This window comes from Dipteris shenzhenensis, chromosome 31, assembly GCF_047967505.1.
Source record: "Dipteris shenzhenensis isolate YYH24624 ecotype China chromosome 31, Dip_SZ_1.0, whole genome shotgun sequence".
In the NCBI taxonomy this organism is placed as follows: domain Eukaryota; kingdom Viridiplantae; phylum Streptophyta; class Polypodiopsida; order Gleicheniales; family Dipteridaceae; genus Dipteris; species Dipteris shenzhenensis.
The window spans coordinates 47074474-47097316 of NC_141626.1; the positions used below are offsets into that span (position 1 = coordinate 47074474).

At 43.7% G+C, this 22843-nt stretch overlaps 1 protein-coding gene across 2 annotated transcripts in view; it reads right to left on the reverse strand.

Moving 5' to 3' along the window:
* Positions 1 to 17530, reverse strand: part of LOC147881546 (PHD finger family protein) — a 59849-nt gene extending 42319 nt beyond the window's left edge. The window contains exons 1-5 of one of the 2 annotated variants that reach the window (XM_087402312.1): positions 17454 to 17530; positions 15132 to 16546; positions 14257 to 14342; positions 13502 to 14089; positions 13236 to 13391 (exon numbers count right to left, since the gene is read on the reverse strand). In XM_087402312.1, coding sequence (XP_087258438.1) covers positions 13236 to 13391; positions 13502 to 14089; positions 14257 to 14342; positions 15132 to 16380 — 2079 coding nt within the window. In that variant the 5' untranslated portion in view covers positions 16381 to 16546; positions 17454 to 17530. Of the gene's footprint in view, positions 1 to 13235; positions 13392 to 13501; positions 14090 to 14256; positions 14343 to 15131; positions 16547 to 17114; positions 17406 to 17453 lie in introns of those variants that run through there. The other variant, XM_087402311.1, reaches the window with a different exon arrangement.
* Positions 17531 to 22843: the final 5313 nt, after the last annotated feature.

Below are 22843 nucleotides of genomic sequence, written 5' to 3' on the forward strand. Positions count from 1 at the left end.
CCCCACTTGAGAGGCTTCAGGTCCTCATGCTTTTAACAGATGATCTACAGTAAGCCTTCAGTCCCACATCAGATAGTATTGGCTGAGTTCGGAGCATCCCCACTATAGCTTCATGCAGCGTTCCAAGTTATCATGTATCTCTACCGCATCAGAGAGTATGGCTCTTACACTACAAGACAGTGCACGTTGGTCCTATCCTCATCCATGGCATTGGCAACAGAGGTACTGATATGCACACATGTAGTGGGTTGAGAGCCTAGGGCTCACAACATAGACAGATTACCCCCCTTCTAATACATCATTGAGACCCCCTCTGTCTCATTGACATCCATTGCTGGCACTTACCGAGTTCTACCAACAGTACTGAAGTAGGAGCTCTGTAAGTGATTAAGAAATAATTGAGTAGTAGCTACCACGTCTGTTAAGTATGAGTGCTCTTGTTCTTGTAGTAAGTGGTAGCCACCACAAATTGGCATGATATTCGTCATTAGGCACCCATTGCTGCCATTACCATGGGTGGTGGCCAATTGCTTCAGTGGAAGATACCATTTGCTACCACAAACAAAGAGCAGGCAATGTGCAATCTACCAATTGCTACCACTAAGCGGGAGCAACAGAGCCATAGCACTTGCTACCACTTGTTGCCACTAAGCTAGAGCAACAGAAACACATCCCTTGGTAAGCACTTGCTACCAATTGCCACCAGTAGCTATCAGTTGCTACCACTAGCGACAATGCCACGAGAGCTACCAGTCCATTGAATCCATATGTGGTGGCTACCGAATGATTGTGCGGTAGCTACCATGTAGTAGGCAATTATTTTAGTGGAAGCTACCACTTGCTGCCTCTAAGCGAGGCAATTATTTGAGTGGAAGCTACCACTTGCTGCCGCTAAGCGAGGCAATTTTTTCAGTGGAAGCCACCACTTGTTGCCATAGAGCGAGAACAACCTTAACTCAGGAATACAATTTAGTTGGCAATCGGAAACAAAGTCACCTTGAAGTGTGGTGACCAAAGGGTTTATCTGGTTTTGTAGGGGCCATTGCTTGCGGATTTCACCAAACGGCTTTATTGATCCACCATGATACACACAAATCTACCTCCCCCACTCCTTGAGGATATCTATCGGGCAGTTCCGTGTCTCATCACACAAACTTTGTATTGAGAGTGGACTGGAAGAGGGCATTCATAGAGAGGGTCGCATTTGCACACTATGTGATAGTCAAGAGATTGCGTTGGAGGAGTATTTCACCTTCAGATGCCCTGTGTACTATGAGATCAGCAATCGCTATTGTTGGAGGAATGATCCTTATAGGGGCAATTGTGTGATTAAGGTTTGGATAGTGTGTGATGATTGGTCGACATGCGATGGCCGACGATAGTGTAGTAGAAGCAACTAGACATTGCATGGCGAGGCAGTGAACCCTGGACCCTGGCTCCCAACGATTTCTACAAAGTACCATGTTGACGATGTACTCAGTCCTTTTGTCCAGGCCACGAGCCAGAGTGCTGTAAGCCCTAGTCTATAGAAGAAGCTTCCTAGTAGAGCAGCTGCATATCCGTGTTAGGATCGCGAGTCAAGTCTTACAAGCTTCGTAACCGCCGACAAACTTAGTAGAGGTGAGGCGAGATCATGGGTCGAGTAGTTTGTTGACTTTTCGTCTATACGTATTCATAGTTTACAAAGGTACTGGTTGATCATTGCATGTGCTTTAATTGTGTATATGTGAAGAGTGGATCTCACTGAGGTTTGATTTGCACATTCCAACAAGTGGTATCAGAGTAAGTCGGTTCTGAAAGCCTGAGAAACTCAAGATCGGATCCATAGGATAGAACTGTCTCAGAGATAGGTATCTATGAGCGGGATAAAGAGACACGATTCAGCAAGCCTCTACATCGATGGTTGTACTTTCGAGTGGAAGAACAACAGACTGAGGGGCAAAGTTCGCAGCCATTCCCAAGGGTCGTTGGAAGTGTTGATTGACGTGTGCTGCCAACTCTTGGCCGAGTCGAATAGTGCGTGATAATTTGCATGCATGGAGTCCCTAGAGAAGACCAAGTCTGAGGTGTCAATTGTTAAGTTCATAGGTAGGAATTTCGCAACCTAGCAATTACCCGGTTCATGCAAAAAGGCTTATGGGGCATTGTTTTTGGCACAGAGAAAGAACCGACTACTGGTGAAGCTAAGAAGCGCATGTGGAAGGAGGACAATGATAAGGCTATCGGGATGATGGGGAGAGCTCTAGGTGAAGATTACTTCCACTTCTGGATGTTACGAAACCTGTAGCAAACAACTGGACAATACTAGAAGCTTTATTTGGAGTGAAATTGTCACATGAATGACAACGAAGATATGGCGACATTTTTGAACCGCATGCAAGCCTTGCTAAAGCAGCTTCATGAACTTGGCTCCAAGGTTGAAGATGATGATCAGAAAGCAATACTACTGAAGAGTTTGCCCTCAAGGTATAGTGAAACTACTCGAATCTTAAGATTAGATGATGAAGCCGATTTCATCAACTGTGTGGGATTGCTCATGAGTGAGGAGAAACATGAGGAGACTTTATTTTCTAGAGATACTGCTTATATGGCAAAGGGAGAACGAAAAGCAACCAAAGATTTGAAGGCAGATGCTCGTTCGTGTTACTATTGTTGCAAGCCAGGCCACATCGAAAGATTCTGTGTCAAAAAGCAAAAGGATGAAAATACAAAGCAAGCGAAGAGCAATGCGTGTGTTGTTGAGGGATCACTACTAGCCGATTTGATGATACAGATATTGCTATATGCGGATGACATAGTCTTCATATCTTCCGTTGACATGAAGCTTTGCTTCAACAGTACTAGGACATTTTCCTCACATCGAGCTTGCCCTAGCCTTACCACACAGTGAACCAGAGGACCATCGTATTGAGCTTTTGCCTGAATCACCTCCTCCCAGCAAACATCCTTACTGTCTCAATCATGGAGAAGGAGCTTGAGCAACAGTTAGAGGAGTTGTTATGTAGTGGCCTCATCCGCCCCAGTAACTCACCGTACGCAGCTCGTCAAGAAGAAGGACAATTCAGCTCGAATGTGTGGATTACCGCGCATTGAACAAGCTAACAATCAAGAGCAAGTTCCCCATGCCAAGGATCGACTACATCTTGGAGTGTTTTAACAAAGCCAAGATGTTCTCAAAATTTCATCCAAAAAGTGGGTACCATCAGATCCGAATTCATGAGCCGGATATTTAAAAGACGGCATTCCGCCAGATAAGCCCAACATGAGTTCATGGTGATGCCCTTCGGTCTCACAGGGGGACTTGTGTCCTTCAACCGTATGATGCTTCAAATCTTCAAACCGTTGATCGGTAAGAGTGTCTTTGTGTTCCTCGACGACATTTTGATTTTCTAGAAGGATCCAAAACAGCATGTGAAGCACGTTCAGCAAGTTCTTCAACTTTTGAAGGGCAACCAGTTGTACATCAATGCCAAGAAAAGCAGTTTTTTCTTTATTTGGGGTACATCATCACTCTGACAGGTGTTGGCTGGACCCAACTATTATAGGTGGGAGGTGCCTACCATAGCACACGAGATTCAGATGTTTATGGGCATTTGCCAAGCCTACCCAAAGCGTATCAAGGATTTGGCAAAAATCGCAGTTCACCCAGTTGAAGGACAGCACAGTGCCTAGCATTGGCACAAAGGGATCAACCCTTCGATGTATGGACCGATGCCAGCACCTATGTGGTTCTGGAGCAGAGCGGTCACCCCGTAGCATTCGAGGGACATGAGTTTCTTCCAATAGAGACCAAATACTCAATCTATGACAAGGAGTTATGTGCAGTCATCCATGCCCTCAAGACATGGAAACATTTTCTCTATGGTCAGGATTTCACAGTTCGCACAAATCATCATGCCTTGCGATGGCTTCAGACCATGCCCGCCGCTCACTGGTCCAATCAACAACCCAGATGGATCCAGATTTTTCAGTAGTTTGGTGACTTCAAACCATGCCCACCGCTCAGTGGTCCGATTGACAAACCAGATGGAGCCAACCTTTTCAACAGTTTGGCGGCATGAACGAGTACAACCCGAATTAGAGAATCTTGTGGCAAATGCTCTTAGCAGAAGAGGAGGAATGGTCACCTCTATTTCCATAGTCCAAGAGTCTTCTATCGAGGAGATGTGCAACCAATACCATATGGATGCAGATTTCCAGACACCTTGGAACAAAGTCATGCTTGACGAATGCCCAAGCGACTATGCTATACATGATGGGTGGTTATTCTTCAAAGGACGACTTTGTGTGTTGCCCTCATGCCGTGCTACCATACTCCACGATATGCATGATTCTCCAACAGACGGACAGAGAGGCGTCGCAGGTACTCTCGAGAAGGTTTTTCTCGCCTCATTTACGCAATGATGTTCATCAATGTGTGTCTCATTGCCAGGTGTGCCAGCAAGTAAAGGTATCTCATGGGAAGCTACCAGGATTACTCCAGCCCCTCAAGATTCCAAACCAACCCTTTGAGCAGATCAGCATGAATTTTGCTACAAACCTTCCACCAGCTATTGGTACCAGGAACACCATCTGCCTGACCATCGTGGACAGCTTTAGCAAGTTTCTCATGCTAATTCCATGCAAAGGTACCATCAACGCACAAGACATAGCTCGTTTATTTCTCGGATGGTGGAATCCGATGTCTGGCCGTATCATTGTTTCCTACAGAGATTCCAAGTTCACCAATCATTTTTGGAGAGCCCTGTTCGACAACTTTGGTACCAAGCTCAATTTCTCCAGCAATTTTCATCCGCAGTCAGATGGCGAGTCAGAAATCTACAACAAGTTATCGTTTGATATTCTGAAATGGTATATTGCAGAAGCTCAGTCCCGCTGAGAATAGTGCTTACCCCTAGTTCATGTCATGACAAGAGAAATGATTATTTAGTTAATTAATAGTCATTAGAACTTTATTATTGTTAGGCGCCAATTTGATGGTGCGGTTATATGTTTGTATTTATGATCGATCAAGCGGTGTAAATAGTACCGCCAAAACTATGTAACATTGGCCAATGATTAGTAATAAAGATGTGCACACACGTGTCCAGGTCCTAGGGGCAATAGGAAAGGGAAAGGGTGCATTAGAGTGCATTGAATGGTAGGTGCATGGGTCATAGGCTAAGGGTAGGTGTAAATGGGAAGATGGAACTTGAGTGATCTCAAGGGACATTAATGAAAGGGTATCACCCTTTCATTGTGAATCTCACGTTGCATTCTTTCTACCACATTGCATTCATCCGTCATCTCTCTCCCACCTTGCATGTAGGTCGAAAAAGAAACAAGTACTCTCATGAGGGCGCTCTTCCCCATTGGAGGGCCAATAATTCTGCATGCATTGCACACATTTGCATTTTCGAAAAGTGTGGTTCTTCACATTTGGTATCAGAGCGGCGACGATCCACGAGCGGGACAAGAAGAGGGCGACAGTTGCGAACGACGGAAGTCGCAAGAGAGGTTGGCGGAAAAGGATCACGACTGACCGATCTCGAGGTTCTGAGACAAGGGATTTTTCTGAAAAATTTTGGCCTTCAACGGCGAACGGCGAACCGTGAGAAAAAGGGATTCACGTTCTACCTAACCGGAAGTCGGATCGGAATAAGATTTTAAGGGAGTGATCCACCCATCAAGTAACCCCTATAACGGTTTCTAGAGCTCCAATCCGCTCAAAACAAGTAGCCCAAACGGAGCGTACCAGTTTACAGCAGAAATACAAGAAGAAAAGCTTGAAAGAGAAGGGAAAGGAGGTGATTTTAAGTGTCTTCTCAACACAAACGAAGCGGGAGTCGGATAAGTACCACCACCTCTACAACACTTGAAGTTTGCTGTAAAATAAACCTTCTTTTTTGAAATTACAGCAAGACATTTTCTCTCTTGTATTACTAAAAGGAAGGAATGGAAGGGGAAGGGACATATAACAATGAACTTATTTCTTTTCCTCCATTACCCCAAGGAGAGAGAGAAAGAACACCTTCACCCCCTCTTGAAGAGGATGGATTAGGTGAGAGTTATACACATCTTGAGTATGATAACCCACAAATAGATTTACAGTAGTCTCTCCTTCAAGAACCTACTGATAGGGAGTTCTCCTTTCGTAATGAAAGAAGAAAGGAGACCAGCCAAGAACAAGGTGATGAGTTCACGCCTTCAACTCAAAACCCAATACACATGGATTATAATCCAAGTGCAAGAGGAAGAGAGGAGACTCCTGTTGATAAGCTGGTTTTCCAGCTTAGCAATATGATTGAGCAGTCCATTATGACAAGATTAGGGACTAAGAGGACTTTAAACTTCGGGGATGAAGAGTTGAGTAACCCTTCTAAGAGGTCCAAATTCCAACCGCGAGAGAGAATTGAGTTCCCCAAATATGATGGGGCAAGGGAGGCTGACAAAATCCTCAATTGGATTCGTCATTTTCAGCTATACTTTGCCCATCAAGACAAGACCAAGCAAGAGAAGCTTGCTCTTGCCACATTGCATCTGCAGAAGGATGCTCTAATGTGGTGGTCCTTGTCACAAACAGGAAAAGAGCCTATTCATGAATGGGCTAAATTTGTGGAGCAACTGAAAACCACTTTCATGCCACCGAGGCATGAAGAGAACCTAACCTTTCGTTGGGAGAGGTTTAGGCAGTTCGATAATGAGAGTAATGCAGATTTTACAGCCAGATTTTGGAAACTATCTCTAGAGTTACCCGAAAAGAGTGAGGAAGATAGGAGAAAGAAGTATTTAGCAGCTTTAAGCCCAGAAGTAACGTACGAGGTTGAAATGTTTAACCCGACCACGCTTAAGGACCTCACTAAGCTGGCTGAAATAGCCGAGAGAAAACTGAATCCTCGTAAACCCTTCAATAAGGAGTATGGGTCATCATCTAAGACCAATAATATACCCACTTTTAGGAAACCAAACCGGTTTAAGAATAATAAAAGGAAGGGTAAAGCTCTTGTAAGGAATGTGAACAGCTTGGATGGGTGCCATTTCCTTCTATGACTGACGAAGAGAAGAGGAAGTTGATTAAGGAAGGAAAATGTTTCGGTTGTAAGAAACATAAGTCAGGGCACGTATGGCATAAGTGTCCCGTTCTCTTGGCTAAGATTGCCAAGACGAATTCAATAAAAGGGAAAGCCAAGGCATCCAAGCAGGAGGGTGAGGCTTCTACCTTGTCACCCTCGAAATCTACTGTGACTATTGAGCCAATAGTGAATGCTGTCCATTCAGCCAATACCTTTGGGCCTCATGACCTTTTTAAGGTGTATGGATTCGTGAATGGACAGAGAATAGTGGTTCTCCTAGATGATGGATGTAATTATGACTTAGTAAGTGATAGATTGGCAAAATTACTCCATCTTAAACCAAAACCTATAAAAAACATGTCGCTCTCAGGAGCTTTTAGGGAACACAATGAAGAAGACACATCCATAGTACGAAATATTCCTTTTCATATACAAAAATATAGAGATCGAAGGGATTTTCTAGTAGCCCCTTTACAAGACGTTGACATGATTCTAGGTAAACCATGGCGGTATGATTTTAACCCTGCTATTCATCCTCATACTCATCATTTTTGCTTTGTACATAAGGATGAAAACATAAGGATCGTAGGGGATCGGGACGTGTATACAATTCCATTGATTACTCCTACCCAAGCGAAAAGATTGGTAAAAAGAGGGGTAGATTGTAATCTTGTGTATATACGGGATTCACGAGATCTTCATATCTCAAAAGAAGATCGGAAGAGAAATGAGTTCCTTAGAGCTTATGAGGATCGATTTTCAAGAGATGACTCATTCGAATTGCCTATGGAGAGAGAAGATGATCATGCCATAGACTTAGAGCCAGGAGCTTCTCCTCCATGTAGAGCCCCATATAGGATGAACAGGATAGAAATGAAGGAGGTAGAAAAACAAATTGAAGATCTGTTGCAAAAAGGCCTGATTCGACCAAGCAGTTCTCCATTTGGAGCACCTGTATTATTGGTTAAGAAGAAGGATGAATCATATCGTATGTGTATAGATTACCGTGCTTTGAATAAACTTACGATTAAGAACCGGTATCCAATTCCAAGAGTGGATGATTTATTGGATATGCTTAAAGGTGCTAAAGTTTTTAGCAAATTGGATTTGAAATCTGGTTATCATCAACTTCGTATGAAAGCTGGGCATGAACATAAGACTGCTTTTCGCACTCTCACTGGACATTATGAGTTTTTGGTCATGCCTTTTCTGAAAGGTGGGAACACATTACAATGGATTTTGTGTTTGGTTTCCCCAAGGTTGGTCAGTTTGAGCAGATTTTCACTGTTATAGATAGGCTGAGTAAAAAAGCTCATTTTATTCCCTGTAAAAAAGAGTTGTCTGCTCCTGAAACAGCAAGGTTATTCATTAGGGAAATCTTCAGGTTACATGGGTTACCAAAATCCATTGTATCCGATAATGATGGCCGTTTCATTAGCAACTTTTGGACAGCTCTATAAGAGAATCTCGGAACCAAACTGAAATTTACGACAGCCTTCCATCCTCAAGGAGATGGACAAAGTGAGAATGCCAATCAAACCATAATTACTTTACTTCAAGCTTATGTCCATGACCAACCTAGAAGGTGGCCAGAGTTCTTACCCATGTTAGAGTTTGCTTATAATAACACTGTACATACTTCCACCAAGAAAGCCCCATTTGAAATCATCTATGGGCAATGTTTACCCACTCCAATAACACACTTGGGGGAGCGAATTTTTGCTGCTGACCAGTTTGCTGAGGATATGTCACAGGTTATTGAGCAGGTAAAAGAACATATTAAGAAGGCCCAGGTTCAACAATCCAAGGCAGCCAATAAAAAAAGAAAAGAAGTTTATTACAAGGAGGATGATTGGGTTTTATTGAAGATTGATAAAAGAAGAATCAAGTCAGTGAGAGGAAGTACCAAACATGTCAAGCTAGCACCGAAGTTTTATGGTCCATTTCAGATTTCAGCAGCTTTATATCCAGAAGAAGGATCCAGAGCGTATGAGCTGAAGTTACCAGCCCACTGGCGTATGAAGAACATCTTTCATGTGAGCAATTTGAAGAGATACCATGGCGATACTTCTGCATTTTCGGATACTCAGCATCAAGAAGAACCCGAACTTGAAGATGGGACTGAAGTTCTTACTCCGGAACAAATCGTGTACCATAAAGAGAAGAGTACTCGTGGAAAGAAGAGATATATGTATTTACTGAAGTTTAAAAACCAGCCAGCTAGTGATGCACAATGGATGGAAGAAGAGTTCTTTACAGATTTTCCACAGATACTCGCAAATTACAAAGAGGCGATGCAATGGCAGAAGTAACAAGAGAAAGTGCACATAAGAGGAAGAGACAAGCAATAATCCAGAAGAGGACTTCTGCTCATTCAAGCAGGAGGGAGTGTCATGACAAGAGAAATGATTATTTAGTTAATTAATAGTCATTAGAACTTTATTATTGTTAGGCGCCAATTTGATGGTGCAGTTATATGTTTGTATTTATGATCGATCAAGCGGTGTAAATAGTACCGCCAAAACTATGTAACATTGGCCAATGATTAGTAATAAAGATGTGCACACACGTGTCTAGGTCCTAGGGGCAATAGGAAAGGGAAAGGGTGCATTAGAGTGCATTGAATGGTAGGTGCATGGGTCATAGGCTAAGGGTAGGTGTAAATGGGAAGATGGAACTTGAGTGATCTCAAGGGACATTAATGAAAGGGTATCACCCTTTCATTGTGAATCTCACGTTGCATTCTTTCTACCACATTGCATTCATCCGTCATCTCTCTCCCACCTTGCATGTAGGTCGAAAAAGAAACAAGTACTCTCACGAGGGCGCTCTTCCCCATTGGAGGGCCAATCGGCATTCAAATTCTGCATGCATTGCACACATTTGCATTTTCGAAAAGTGTGGTTCTTCACAGTTCAAGGGATCCTGAACAACACCCATTCTTCCGACGTGGGTCGGACTCTCTGTGAGCAACTTTCGGCAAGAAGTTCAAGTCCCTTCTCACCAAGACATCCAAGAAGGTATACGAAGCCAATCGCATCACAGAGACCTATGAGCAGGTCATGGAGTTAGTCAAGGACCGCATTGCCAAAGCCCAAGAGACCTACCGAACACAAGCCAACAAGCACAAACATGACGTAAGTTACAAGGAAAGGCACTAGGTTTACCTGCAGATCATGAAGAAACGTCTCAAGCAGATTAGAAGGAAGTGCCCGAAGCTTTCTCATCAAAGTTTTGGACCCTTTCCAATCATCAAGGCAGTGAACGACATGGCCATGAAGTTGCAGTTACCTTCGACATGGACCATGCACCCAGTATTTCATGTGTCCTAGCTCAAACCATATGAAGGTCCAGCACTAACCACAGTACCAGATGTGGAGCAGCCTGAAGTTGTTGATGAGGCCGAGATCGTGGAGCAGATTTAACTTCATCGGGTCAAAAGAGGAAAAGGCAATTGACAATGTTTGTACGCAGTCAAGTTCAAGCACAAGAGCTCCCACGAAGCACCATGGGTGGAGGAAGATTTGTTCGCAGACTATCCAGACCTTCTTGCAGCATACAAGGCGGCTTTCTCTCTTACCCTAGGTTTGAGTTTCAGCAGAAGGGGATGTCACGGGCGTCCACATCCCGTGGCCATGCTGACTGTCACGTAGACAGCACAGGAGTACACGCAGCCAGCGCAGGAGCTGCCACGTGGCAGCACTGACATCAGCACCTACCACGTGGCCAGTCAGCTGCCACGGTCGGTGAGGAAGCAGCCTGGTAAGTGGGCCAGCAGCCTACTGGTCGGTCAGTTTTGAGGCCCGAGGGGGGCCTATAAAAGTAGCCCCCTTGGCCTTCACTTCTCATCCACTTCTCAGGCCTTCAAGCCTTCAAAGCAGCAGAGCCAGGCCTCCCCGCAGCAGACCAGCAGGGTAGCCTCAACCTCTTCAGGGATCCAGTGAGGATTCACCTCCTCTAGGTAGTCTAGTTTCTTTCCAGTTTTGCAGTTGAGGGCTTCAGCCCTCCATACAATTGTATTCTACATTTCAGTTATATTCTCGCCCTCTGATTCTCTCACTCACATCCACAGCCATCACTTTGTGTATCGAGTGCATCATCTTGCAGTTGCAGTTAGTATTGAGCAGGAGAGAGGATAGTCTATCTCCCGATACATTATCATACTCAGAGTTCACAAGCAACACCTTTGCAAACAAATGCCTCTTTTCAGATCATCATTAACCTCAATGCAGCTCAACAGTATAGCCAAAATGACACGATACAAAAAGGTTACCACGGAGGACTCTCTGGCCACTCATGCAGCTCACAGCCGAGGACGATGAGAAGCAAGGGTACACACAAGCCACTAGATGGTTCCACTCTTGTGGCATGTCTATGGATCATCTTTTCTTATACCAATACTCCCTAGGTGGCCCCTTCATTCACAAGGTGAACAGAGATTATCTATAGCAGCTGTACATTCATAAAGAGCAGTCTTTAAATTGCAACTTGTAGCTTTTGGTTTAAGCATAATCTTGCTTAGTGTGACCTACACACAAATGTCAGATACCAGCTTGAATGTACCTTGTTTTGAGAGGTAGGCTTCCTCTGTCAGTGATGTTTGTCACTCAATGCAGTAATTGCCTGAGACTCCTTTTAGAGTGACGTTGAGTACCATGGATAATTCTTTGTTTCTCATAGAACGTGCAATAGTTTTGTGGAAAAGAAAACTAATCATAACACACACCTGCAAAACAGGCTCTCTAGCCCATCAATTGTATACACCCTCTTAAGTTTGAGGGCTCAAAGTCTGTTTTCCTTTCACAAGAACCCTCAGCACACCATCCATAAAGGACAAAAAATACTCACTAATTCTGATAATTCACCTAGAAGCAGCTGGATCGCAGACTCAGGAAAAGGACTTTCTAGAGTTCAATGTTTCTTCAAACAATTCAGAACTCACATCTTCACACCATGCTCAGATGTGGGCTTTTAATTATTGTTTTTTAAGCTCTTTTAGGTTGTCTCATCTTCTCCAAGGATATAAATTTGCACCAGCCTAGAAGGTTGCTTACAAACAGAATTATATTGTACAAAGGTCCTGTATTGCATTCTCCAGTCCAATTTGACCCAGAAATTAAAAGCTCATAAGCTTGTTGGAACTCTAAAGTGATCACATGCCCTTGAATGGGAATAAGCTGAAGAAAAGTCATACCTGTTTTTATATCAAATGCAAACCCAACAATGGAGCCACCAGCCTGTGGATAACATCCTGTCAGCAGTAATATCCACAGTAGGTTTGCAATGATTCCCCAGGGTAATGTTGACACAACCATGCCCTAAAGGCTGAAGGCATAGCCAAAGAAGGCATAAGCCAACCTTGGCCAGGAGAACCCTCCTTGCCATGACCTTGGTCAGGCTGATCTCCAAGGGCTAGCCAACTCAGACTAATTCATGCACATACAGACCTGGGTAATTGACCTTCTTCATTATAACCAGCGCATAGCAGAAAAGCTGGCAAGTGAATGCCCCCAGCAAGCTAATACCCTAGGATGCCTGGCTAATTGTCAAGTTCGACCGATACAAAAAAAGAGGTTTCTGACAAGGGAGCCATAAATAAGACAAGCTCAACAAAAGCCTTGATTATCGGAGGTCCTGCAAAACTATCCTGCTCTTATCAGTCCCTTCATAGCTTTTGCATGGCTCCATTCAATATTCCATCACATCCTTCAATTTGCTACAAAGGTGAACCTGACTAACAACTTTGTTGCCTTCATCAGCGAACCTCCATTGATGTTATTCTTGGAAGTCTCTGTTCAACAGTGAATAAACTTTGTGAGCAGAAAGCTATATAGCCTTACAAAGCTGCTATAAGCGTTTGAATCTCTCTGAAATTTTCAGGTACATGATTTGTTTCATTTAAATTGATAATTTTCCACAGCTCTAGACCCATAGAATCAAGGCGAGACCATATGCACGCGGGGACCAGGTCAACGTATTGCAATTCATTTATTTGGTTGCCTTTCAAACCATTACAAAATTTTTTGTTAAATATGGAGGCCATTTTAGACAATATCCTAGAGCAATCCTGTGCCTGAGTATGCTCAATAACAGCTTACCATGCCACTTCGAGTTTTATTATCAAGAGTTCTAACCTTAAACACCACCCATAAATGACATATCAACTGAAAGAAAACAGGTCACCTTTCGCAAAATTGAAAAACTGCACAGTTGTCCGGAAGTTTGAGGAGTTAAGGAGATATCTTGACTGGTACTTGCTTCCCCACTTAGCCCGCGCTGTCGCCTCTCCTCATCAAAACCCACATCTGATGCAGTGCCAAAGTTGGAAGGCGCAGTTTCCTAGGAGCATTACATTCCATCGTTACTTTACAATCAACAATAGTATCCAAATGATCCATCTCAGAAGCAACTTTTATGGTGGATTTAGTCTAAGCTCTATGATCACATACCGGAATGACTTCCCCTCCTGTTTCAGCATCAGGAAGCACCTGTCTCTCTGCATATCGCTTCCCTGTACACCCTACATCTTTCACAATTGATAATGCCACATCCCTGGACAAAAAATCTTTCTCAAGGACTAATTTCTGCTCAAGTCTCTCTTTTTTATTGCGATATGTTTTGAGCAGTTTTTTCCTTTCAATGGACTCCGGCATGGTATTGTAGTCCTCATTTTGAAAGATTTCTGCAACGTCAAAACCATGTCTTTCCTTTGGAGTAGCAGCTTCCATTTTCCCCGACTGTTTTTCAGGTGAACATTTCCAATCTGTTATGATGCCATCTTTAGAGATCATGTTGATCTTAGGATACTCTGACACTCTCTCAATTCCAGCATCATCTGCTGCTTCGATTGACAAATTTTCAACCTTGCCAACCACCCCCGTCTGCTCACCTGCTGTAATTGAATCTTCATTTACCAAGGCATAGCTCATACTTTTAACCTCCAATATTCCAGATTCCACTTCAGGTCCTGCATGCCTGTTAGCTGGCAATTTGCCCCCCTGTGTGGAATGCTTCAAACAAAATGCACGGAGATCGATCTGAAAAGAAGAGTGAATTGTAGTACTTAACAAAAGAGTCCAAACAAAGGTGAATGCATGCAGCAGAAGAAAACCCATTTCAAATGACCTACAAAAAACACCAGAAATTCAGCCTCCAAAATGTCAGTAGAAATTCTTTTTACAAACGACAGCTGTTAGGCACTAACATCATCACTACCCTCCCTGCTGGAAACCTCCATTCGAAGCTTTGCCTGTCTTGCACAAAGAGGGTGGAATGCTGTCGCGCACATACCTATTCAAAGGAAAAAATAGCAAACAAGAAGGAAACAAATATCAGTTCAATTCCCTAGACACATTCTCAGCATCCAAAACAAAGAAATTCGATAAGGTCCAAGAAATGAGATAAGGTAAGCACACCTTACACACAAAGTTTGTGTGCGCGTGCAGGTGTGCGCGTGCAGGTGTACAGAGACACACATATGTATGTATGTACGTATGTATCGAAGGATGGATAAATGCACACAAATGGATGAATGGATGGATGTACATAGACGTGCATGCATAGGCATAGGTAAGCACGACACACCCTGACTCATTATGTGAAAGTCACTCCATCACAGGAACTAGTGATTAAAAACAACCCCCACATAAAATAATGAGCCTCCCTTTCAAGTACAAACAAAATGCAATTGAGATCCCAACACACACATTGACTCAAGCAGGCTTTTGATGCTGCTTGGGTTACTGAAAACACACAAGCCCAGCAGACAACCCTTATTTCACACTCCCCATAGCATGTCATCATGATGAGTAAAAAGCAGGTTCAAAAAAACATGTACAAGAGAACAAAGCATGGAGGGACGTTCGTCATCAGTGCCCAAGCATAAACAGCTATATTGGGTTTCTAAAGACCCGCATAGTCTCTTGGGCAACACTATACTCTCGCTTCAAATTCACAACATCTACTTTTGAGAAAAATAAAGGCCTTCAAGGCATATCTACTTATGAATGTAACTCTGTTTAGCAACCTGATAAATTGCTATAGAGAAAAAGGTCATAGGCTTCATGTAAAGAACATTACCATGACTACACTGGATACAAGCCCCATGCTTTTCTTTGCAGACACTGCACAGGAGCTTCCATCTCTCATCTCTTATTCCTTCCACGTTCATTATAGGTTCCATGATCTCTATGTCGTGGATAAATGTCTCTGGGATCCACTGGCAGCAAAACAAATGTGCAAAGCCACCTTTCGCACGATCTTTATCAGAACACTGACCTGTGGCGACCATCTTTAATGCCCCTCCTTTTACAGAGCATAAGACACAATCAGGCAGCTGGCTTGGGAGAGCCTCCCCATGTGTTTGGTTCCTGTAGGAGCATAAAGAGCACAGCCACTGGCCATCAGGAACGACTTTGATGCCATAACATTCCTGGTGGACTGCAACATTACATGAGTCACAGAACAAAATCTGATTCTGTTCATCGCTATCACCTCCATAGCATACATGGCAAAGCTCTTCATCATCATCACTTTCAGGAGGGCAGATTACTGTTGTTATTGATTCAGTGCCTGACATCGTAAGCTGCTGCTTCTTTTTCCCAATGGGACTTGCTGCCAGATATTTTCTTTTCACTCCTGTGATTGTTTGAGGTTGATGCACAGTCGTGAACTTGACGTCTTTTGCATTGTCCTCTGAACCACTGTCACTATATAAGGGAACCACTGGTGGCACTGCCTGCTGCTCACACATCTCTAAAGGCTTGGCTTCTTCTTTTGCATTCTGGTCCATCAAACTGCCTTTATAGAGTGGACCCACTGGGGGCATCAGAAATAAAGGATCCAAAGCATTTGTGTTACTCGGTTCAATCAGCTTCGTCTTTGGAAAGAGGAGTTGAATGTCATCTGATGAAGGCTCTCGAAAGTACTCTTCCATCTGGACCCAAAACCGACCAGGACCATGGTCTCTGTTTCGGCTGCTTTCAAGATAATCTTTATGCTTATTAACCCCAAGAACATCAGCTTTCTTCACCCGATGCTTCCGCTTACTTTCAGACGGACGTGATGAATATAAAGCAGAGGAACCAAGTGGCATCGATGCAGTAGGACCCTCCTCAGCTACATTAGGAGATTTTAGAGCAAGTACTTTCAGAGCCTGTGAAAAAACATCCACACTCCTTCGACCGGGCCAAGCTCTTGCCCCCACTCTCTCACTTCTATGTAACTGATCCAGACCCTTTGAAAGGGGACCATTGATGCTAAACCCAATGCTTGAGCTTACACTACCACTGTCCTCTGTCCATCCCCCATCCGCACCCTTTCCCATCATCTTCTAGCTGGGATAAACGCCTCAAAGTTTTGCCAACATTCAACCTCCAATGATCTGTGATACAAATTGCAGATGTCCCCTTGGAAACACCATCAAATAAGATGCCAAGATCTGATCTCACTGAGCAGTGTTATTGTAGAGGGTGGGTGACGTCACAAAAGTCAATCTGTGTCAGAACAGAATATCATATAGTGAACAATCTTATTCACGATCATCAACCAAATATCATAAAGCTCTGGCATGTCTGTCCACTTTCAGACTTAATATTACATGTCAACAAACAAGAGTTCCAGGATTTTTTCTGATTATACATAGTGGAAGAAACCATAGTTTTATCATCATGGAAAGGGGCATAAGGGCCAACAGCATTGAACAAAGTACTCAGCAATGAATGTCTGCACCATGTTATACATGAGGGTGACCAGCCATATTGATTTGTTCGGTTCTTATAATTTTTCAACGAACAGATTGTTTTTCAAATGAAGCCTTTGGCGACAGTGCGTAATTATGGTGATTATGAACACTGTAGGGTTAATAACATTCGCGTATCCGCAAACCCACGTTATACCAGGGCAACACAGCGACTAATCTCAGCGGCCGTGCAAGGTTAATGGCTCGAGAACCAAGCCGTCTCGTCACATGAAAATTGGGCGCAACAAACCCGCACGGGGCGAGTTTTTGTAGATTTCGTTAGACGAAGGGTTTGCACCGAGGAAGATTTTGCAGAGACTTACCGTCTCGTTGAAATCGTTGACTAAGGGTTGCAAAGCGGCACGCCCGCGATCATGGTAAGACAAGATCTGCGACAAACCCTAGGGAAAGGGAAACCCTAAAGAGAAACCCCCGTTTCAGACGACATGGGCGAACGACTTTTCAAAAAATATGCACCAAAGCAACCGAAACAAGAAGTGACGAGATGGGGGAAAATGACTGCGCCATGGCGGGTGAATGAAGCGATGCAACCAAATTCCCAAATCTGAGAGGCCGAGCAAAATCGAGAGTACTTGGCAGATTGAACAGGGAAAACAATCAGATCGGCCGACTCAGAAATTAGGGTTTGCAGAGCTGGGTACCCAATTTCAGGTGAGTTGCCGCCATAGCCGGGGCGCAGTGTCGAATACGTGGCAGGACCAAGGGCTGACCCGCTGACGTGGCGGCCTCTGATTGATCCCGTGTCTGACGTACGGGTACCTTCTTACTTGAGGCGACTTTAATTTTTTGCCATATGATTCGAGTGCCAAGGTCCCAACCGTTGGAATGTTATCTTATAGCACTCGTATTTGCGTTAAGAAGAGGTTTCTAAGGTACCCTTGAACACGACACACACAAAGTTTTTCTATCTTGGGGATTTTCTCATGGGCAAGCCGGCCTCCCTAAGCTGCGAGGACAACTGCGAAATTGAGCTTGCGTGGTGGTGGTCCTTCCAATTATTTCATCCGATATGATTTTGCCACTCCAGACATTTGTGAATGCTCAAGCCACCCTCCGATGGAGTAGTCCGCCCAATCCACCGTAATTCCACATGCTTATTGCATGCTTTCTATCCTTTTTTGTTATTAAACTTTTTTTTGTTGTCTCCCTCATGAGGAACACTTTCCGGTGTTTAAAACAATTTTTTCGACACCGCTAAGGGGGAGGGGGTATGTCAGACAATACACACTTTCCTCTCAACCCAACAAGTGCATTTGGTTTCTTTCTTTATGTCGGGAACCTCTTGTTGAGAGACCACACTCAACATCATGTGATTACATGTGCATAGCACTAACACATATAGAGTGCTATAAAGGAAAGTGTTAGATGCTCTAAGCCTAACCCTAAATGGGTTTGTATATATTCTACATTTTCAACTAAATCTAGTGTACAGTTAGTCATTTGTGGTGTGCTCTCGTTGAGGTATTGCGATCCTTGAGAGAGTGAGAGTGATCGAGAGTTTGAGAGTTCTCTTGAGTGATCGTGAGTTCCTTCCCTTCACTTCCGTAGAGAGAATTCTATCCATCTTAAGAAGATTTCCATTCATTGTGTTGAGAGTTTTTTCCGACCATACATCTCTATTCTTGAGAGATTGTGTGAGAGAGATAGATAGATTCATGTTCATGCCTTTGAGTGATTGTTTAGATTCTCATTGAGAGATTTCATTAAGTGTAAGAGAGATATTTCCTTCTCGAGGGATTTCCAAGAGAATTCTTGAAGTGAGGCATTCTTCTTGAGAGATTATTCTGTTTTTGAGAGAAAAGAACTCGAGAGAAATACATGCTATCCTAGTTCTCGAAAAGGTTTCTAAGCTCTTAGTAGTGTCTACAGAAGGCTACCAATGAGCTAACCACAGCAAACATACAAGGCTAGTAGCTTCGACTTCAACAAATCGACCTATCGACCTACAACATCTACAAACAACCCTACGGCCTAGCCAGCCAATAGCGACACAGCAGCCTCCCACGGGCGTCCAACTCTAGCTACAGCCGCTATCAACACATCAACAGCGAGCCATAGGGAGAGCCTTCCAACGGTGAGCACGCCTCACGGTGCCTTCAACAATTCCAAGTGATCTTTCTACATCCCATACGGGCTTTTTACCTCAACTCGATGGCACAAAGCGCCAGTCTAGGCCACACCCCTAGCCTCGTCCAGAAGCTCATGGGTAGCTTCATTGACTTTCAACGATCAATAGACGATTAACGGATGGTCACCACGACCTTTGTCGCCACGCCCACGACTGAAACCGTGACCGAAACCGATCCTTTCATTGCCATATCCTTCGTCAACAACTTACCGCCATCAATGAGCTGATACACGTGGCTCCTCCACGCTCCTGTGCCATCCACGACTCTGCCTTGACGGACTACAACGAGCTCCTAAGCAGGAGGCAACCTAGCCATAACTGTCGGTGGTGTCGTTCTTGTAGCATCGTAGTTCTACAATGAGCTTCACAACTGCACTTTAGTCAGCTCTACAATAGCCCCCACGACCAATGCCATAGCTAATGCAGTTGACTGGCTAGTACAAATACTTCGATGCTCCAAGACGCTCTAACGTCAACCTCGCACAGCCCCTCCAAAGCTCCATCAACTAGACCTCCCCGGCTCTCGTCACCATCCCGTCCAAAGGTCCAGCCAAAGGACGGAATCCCAAGTTTTCAACAAAATCTCAAAAGATTCTGGTTCCACAATTAGGCCATGTGGCCTTATCTTGCCACATCATCACGACCATATCTGCCATGTCAGCTGACACCCCCTTGTGCACATCATCAGATAAGGTTTGCATGCCATGTCAGCATAGGCCACATCATCCTTTGACCATATCATCAACTTGACATCACCAACCACATCATCAGGATGACCTCAGTTGCCACATCATCCTTTGACCAAGTCAAAGTGCCACCTCACCTCTTCAGTCAGCTCTTCCACATCATCATTGCCACATGGCACAATCCCCTGCTAGGCACACTGTGCACACACTGCATGTGAATCCACATGCCACCTCATCACACAGTGCCCCAGAGCCACACCCTCCACAGACATTGTTTCTACATGTGACCCCCCCTGAGTGCCACATAATCACTGAGGACATTTTCACCCTTTTTGCCCCTCCACCTACATCAAGTCGTATCTTTTGATCCAGGAAGAATTTGGGGCGCACCAAAAAGAAAAAATGCTTGATTTTTTATGCTCTACGTGCTTGTCATATCACGTACACATTTTGGTGCAAGTATCGCTCACTTTTGAGCCTCATCGGCAAATCCACTTCCTACATGCACATCAACCTCTACATCGACGCATCTGACCCAGCACCTAAAACAAACAAATATAAGAAATTATTTTTTGTTCTTTTCTTCGATTGATGGTTGTTCTAGATCTAGATCAGAGTAGACTAGATTGCCATAGTGGGGACGATTTGAATTTCTCCAAGTTGCCAATATAAGCCATGCCCGAAATTCCCAACTAGTTCCTACTCGAAGTCAGTCCCTACGCTCACATGCGGTTTCACACTCATTACATTTTTTGAAACCCTACCATCTTCGGATCAGCAGGCTATTTTCTAACATTTGTGCACATCATTTTGAGCCTTGTAAAGCCTTAGCTATTTCTTGCATCATTTGCCACAAGCCTTGTAATTTAGATTAGATTATATATTGCAGTTCTACCTTCACTGACAGTTTAGATTTCACTTGCTCCAGTCAGTGTTTTGTAGTTGATACAGACTGTGATTTCACGGACAGTTTGAGTTCATTTCTTGCACCATGTCTACGACTAGCAACCTCAATCTAGAGGCATCTACTGAGCTAGACAACTCCAATTATGGCACATGGAAAGATCGAATGGAGACCATCCTTGTACTTCAGGACAAATGGGAGTATGTCGATGGATCTACACCTAGACCATTGGACGATCCAGCTAGCAGTAGCTCTACTCCACTTATTGTCACAGCCCAACAACGGGATCTATAGCGGGATCTCCAGCTACACGAACAATTTTTGCACCTATAGCAGATCATGCCATTGCCTGAGCACAGGCAGAATGGGACAAGAAAGACAAGTATGCATATCATCTGACCAACAGAATGTGCAAGATGTCATGCAGGACAAATCAACACTATCAAGACATCAAAAGAAGCATGGGGTATGTTCGCACCTCTCTATGAGCCCTCCAGGATTCTCACATTGTAAAACTAGATCAACTAGAGTTTCCACAATAGCAGTGAAACCGGTCATGCTTACATACTCAGGATCAAAGATACAACAATCAACTTGTAGCAGCAGTAGGAGAGACCATGAATCTAGTAGAAATGGTTCAAGTCATCCTGAATGGACTAGGAGAGGGATACGAGAATCTAGTCCAGAGTATCGCCAATCAAAGGCAAATTTCGACATTGGAATAGCTCCAGGTAGTGTTGCTTGGTGAAGAACTCATGACTCAGACCATTCTTGCACGCAAAGATATGACTCTCTTCCTATTTTCTAAAAACTTCATATTATCCCATACACAAATAACTCTCACCCCATACCAAGGTATTTATAATTCATACCTATGGTATTTACAATGATCCATTCCACTCATCCTCTTGATCCCATACAATATCTTAGAAAATAATAAGTGAGAGCCGCTAGGCTATTCTCAAACTCTTATCAAACATAGAAGAAAACAATACCAATGCCAAATAAAAAATATCAAAATTTGGCATCACATCTTTCTCCCCCTAGCAAATCCTCTCTAGTGATGATAGAGAGGGTTTGCTGGTCCTCAAGGTGGTCGAGCATAGAAGAACTTCAGGCGATATTCATTGGTGCGTCCGGGTATCACCATGTCGTCAACATCCTCAAGCTGATATGTTCCATTGGTGACATTCATATACATCCTTATGGAGGCGTGGCCAAAAGTAACCAATCTCTGCTTCTGTTGTGGAGCTAACCCTCGAGGAAACATGCCTTCTTTCACATCTTGTAGTTTTGGCCATCCAATGTCTACCAAAGAAACCACCCCCCGGTCTTGTACTACAATGGCTTGAGTAGCCAACTCATCTACCCTTTGATTTTCTTTTTTGTTTATATGAACAAACTTGCAAAAGTCAAATTGACCACATAGTGCCATAGCCTTTTGATTAAGCTCCTTCAAATGAGGACTTCTTGTCTTGTAATGTCCTTGCATTTGCTTTATAATAAGCTGAGAATCCAATTCTTTTACTTGACTTTGAAGACAACCCTCCAAACCAAGAATCAAAGCATTATACTCAGCTGCATTATTAGTTGTGATACCTGGAAGCTCTTGTCCTCTTGCCCACACCTCTTGAACTTCAGAATTCATCAAGACTATCCCCCCGGCTCCTTGTTGGCATGAAGGACTAAAAGCCCCATCAAAATACAAAACAAGAGCTGTTGGTGGTGTATCCCTTTCATCTTTAATGTTCTCCTTACATCTCTTTTCTTCTCCTAGATCCTCCCGTCCTGTGAGCAAATCTGCCATAGTGGACCTAGTGGTATTTTCAGTGACAAGAGAAAGAGAACTCTTGAAGCTTTGACAACCATTTTGCAAATCTCCCCCCAGGATTAGGCTTGCGAACTAGATATGCTAATACAGACTGAGATGTAAGGAAGAAAAATGGCCGAGGTAATAAATAGGAGCGAAACTTTGTGACTGAAAACACCAAAGAGAGGACTTGCTGCTCCATTGTTTCCACCTCTGTAAGCTGTCGGCTGGCATAATAGATGGGTTGAATTCTACCTACCTCTCCTTTTTGTAGCAATACAGCACCAAATGAATGCAAAGATACACTTTGATTTACATAAAAGTCTTGAGACCAATAAGGGGGCTTCAATATTGGGCCCTTACTCATGGCCTCCTTAAGTTGCTGAAAAGACTCTTGTTGCTCCACACCCCATTGGAAAGAAACTCCTTTTCTTGTCAACAAGTTCATGGGATGCACTATCTCTATGGAATCATCACAGAAGCGTTGATAATACTTGCTTTTT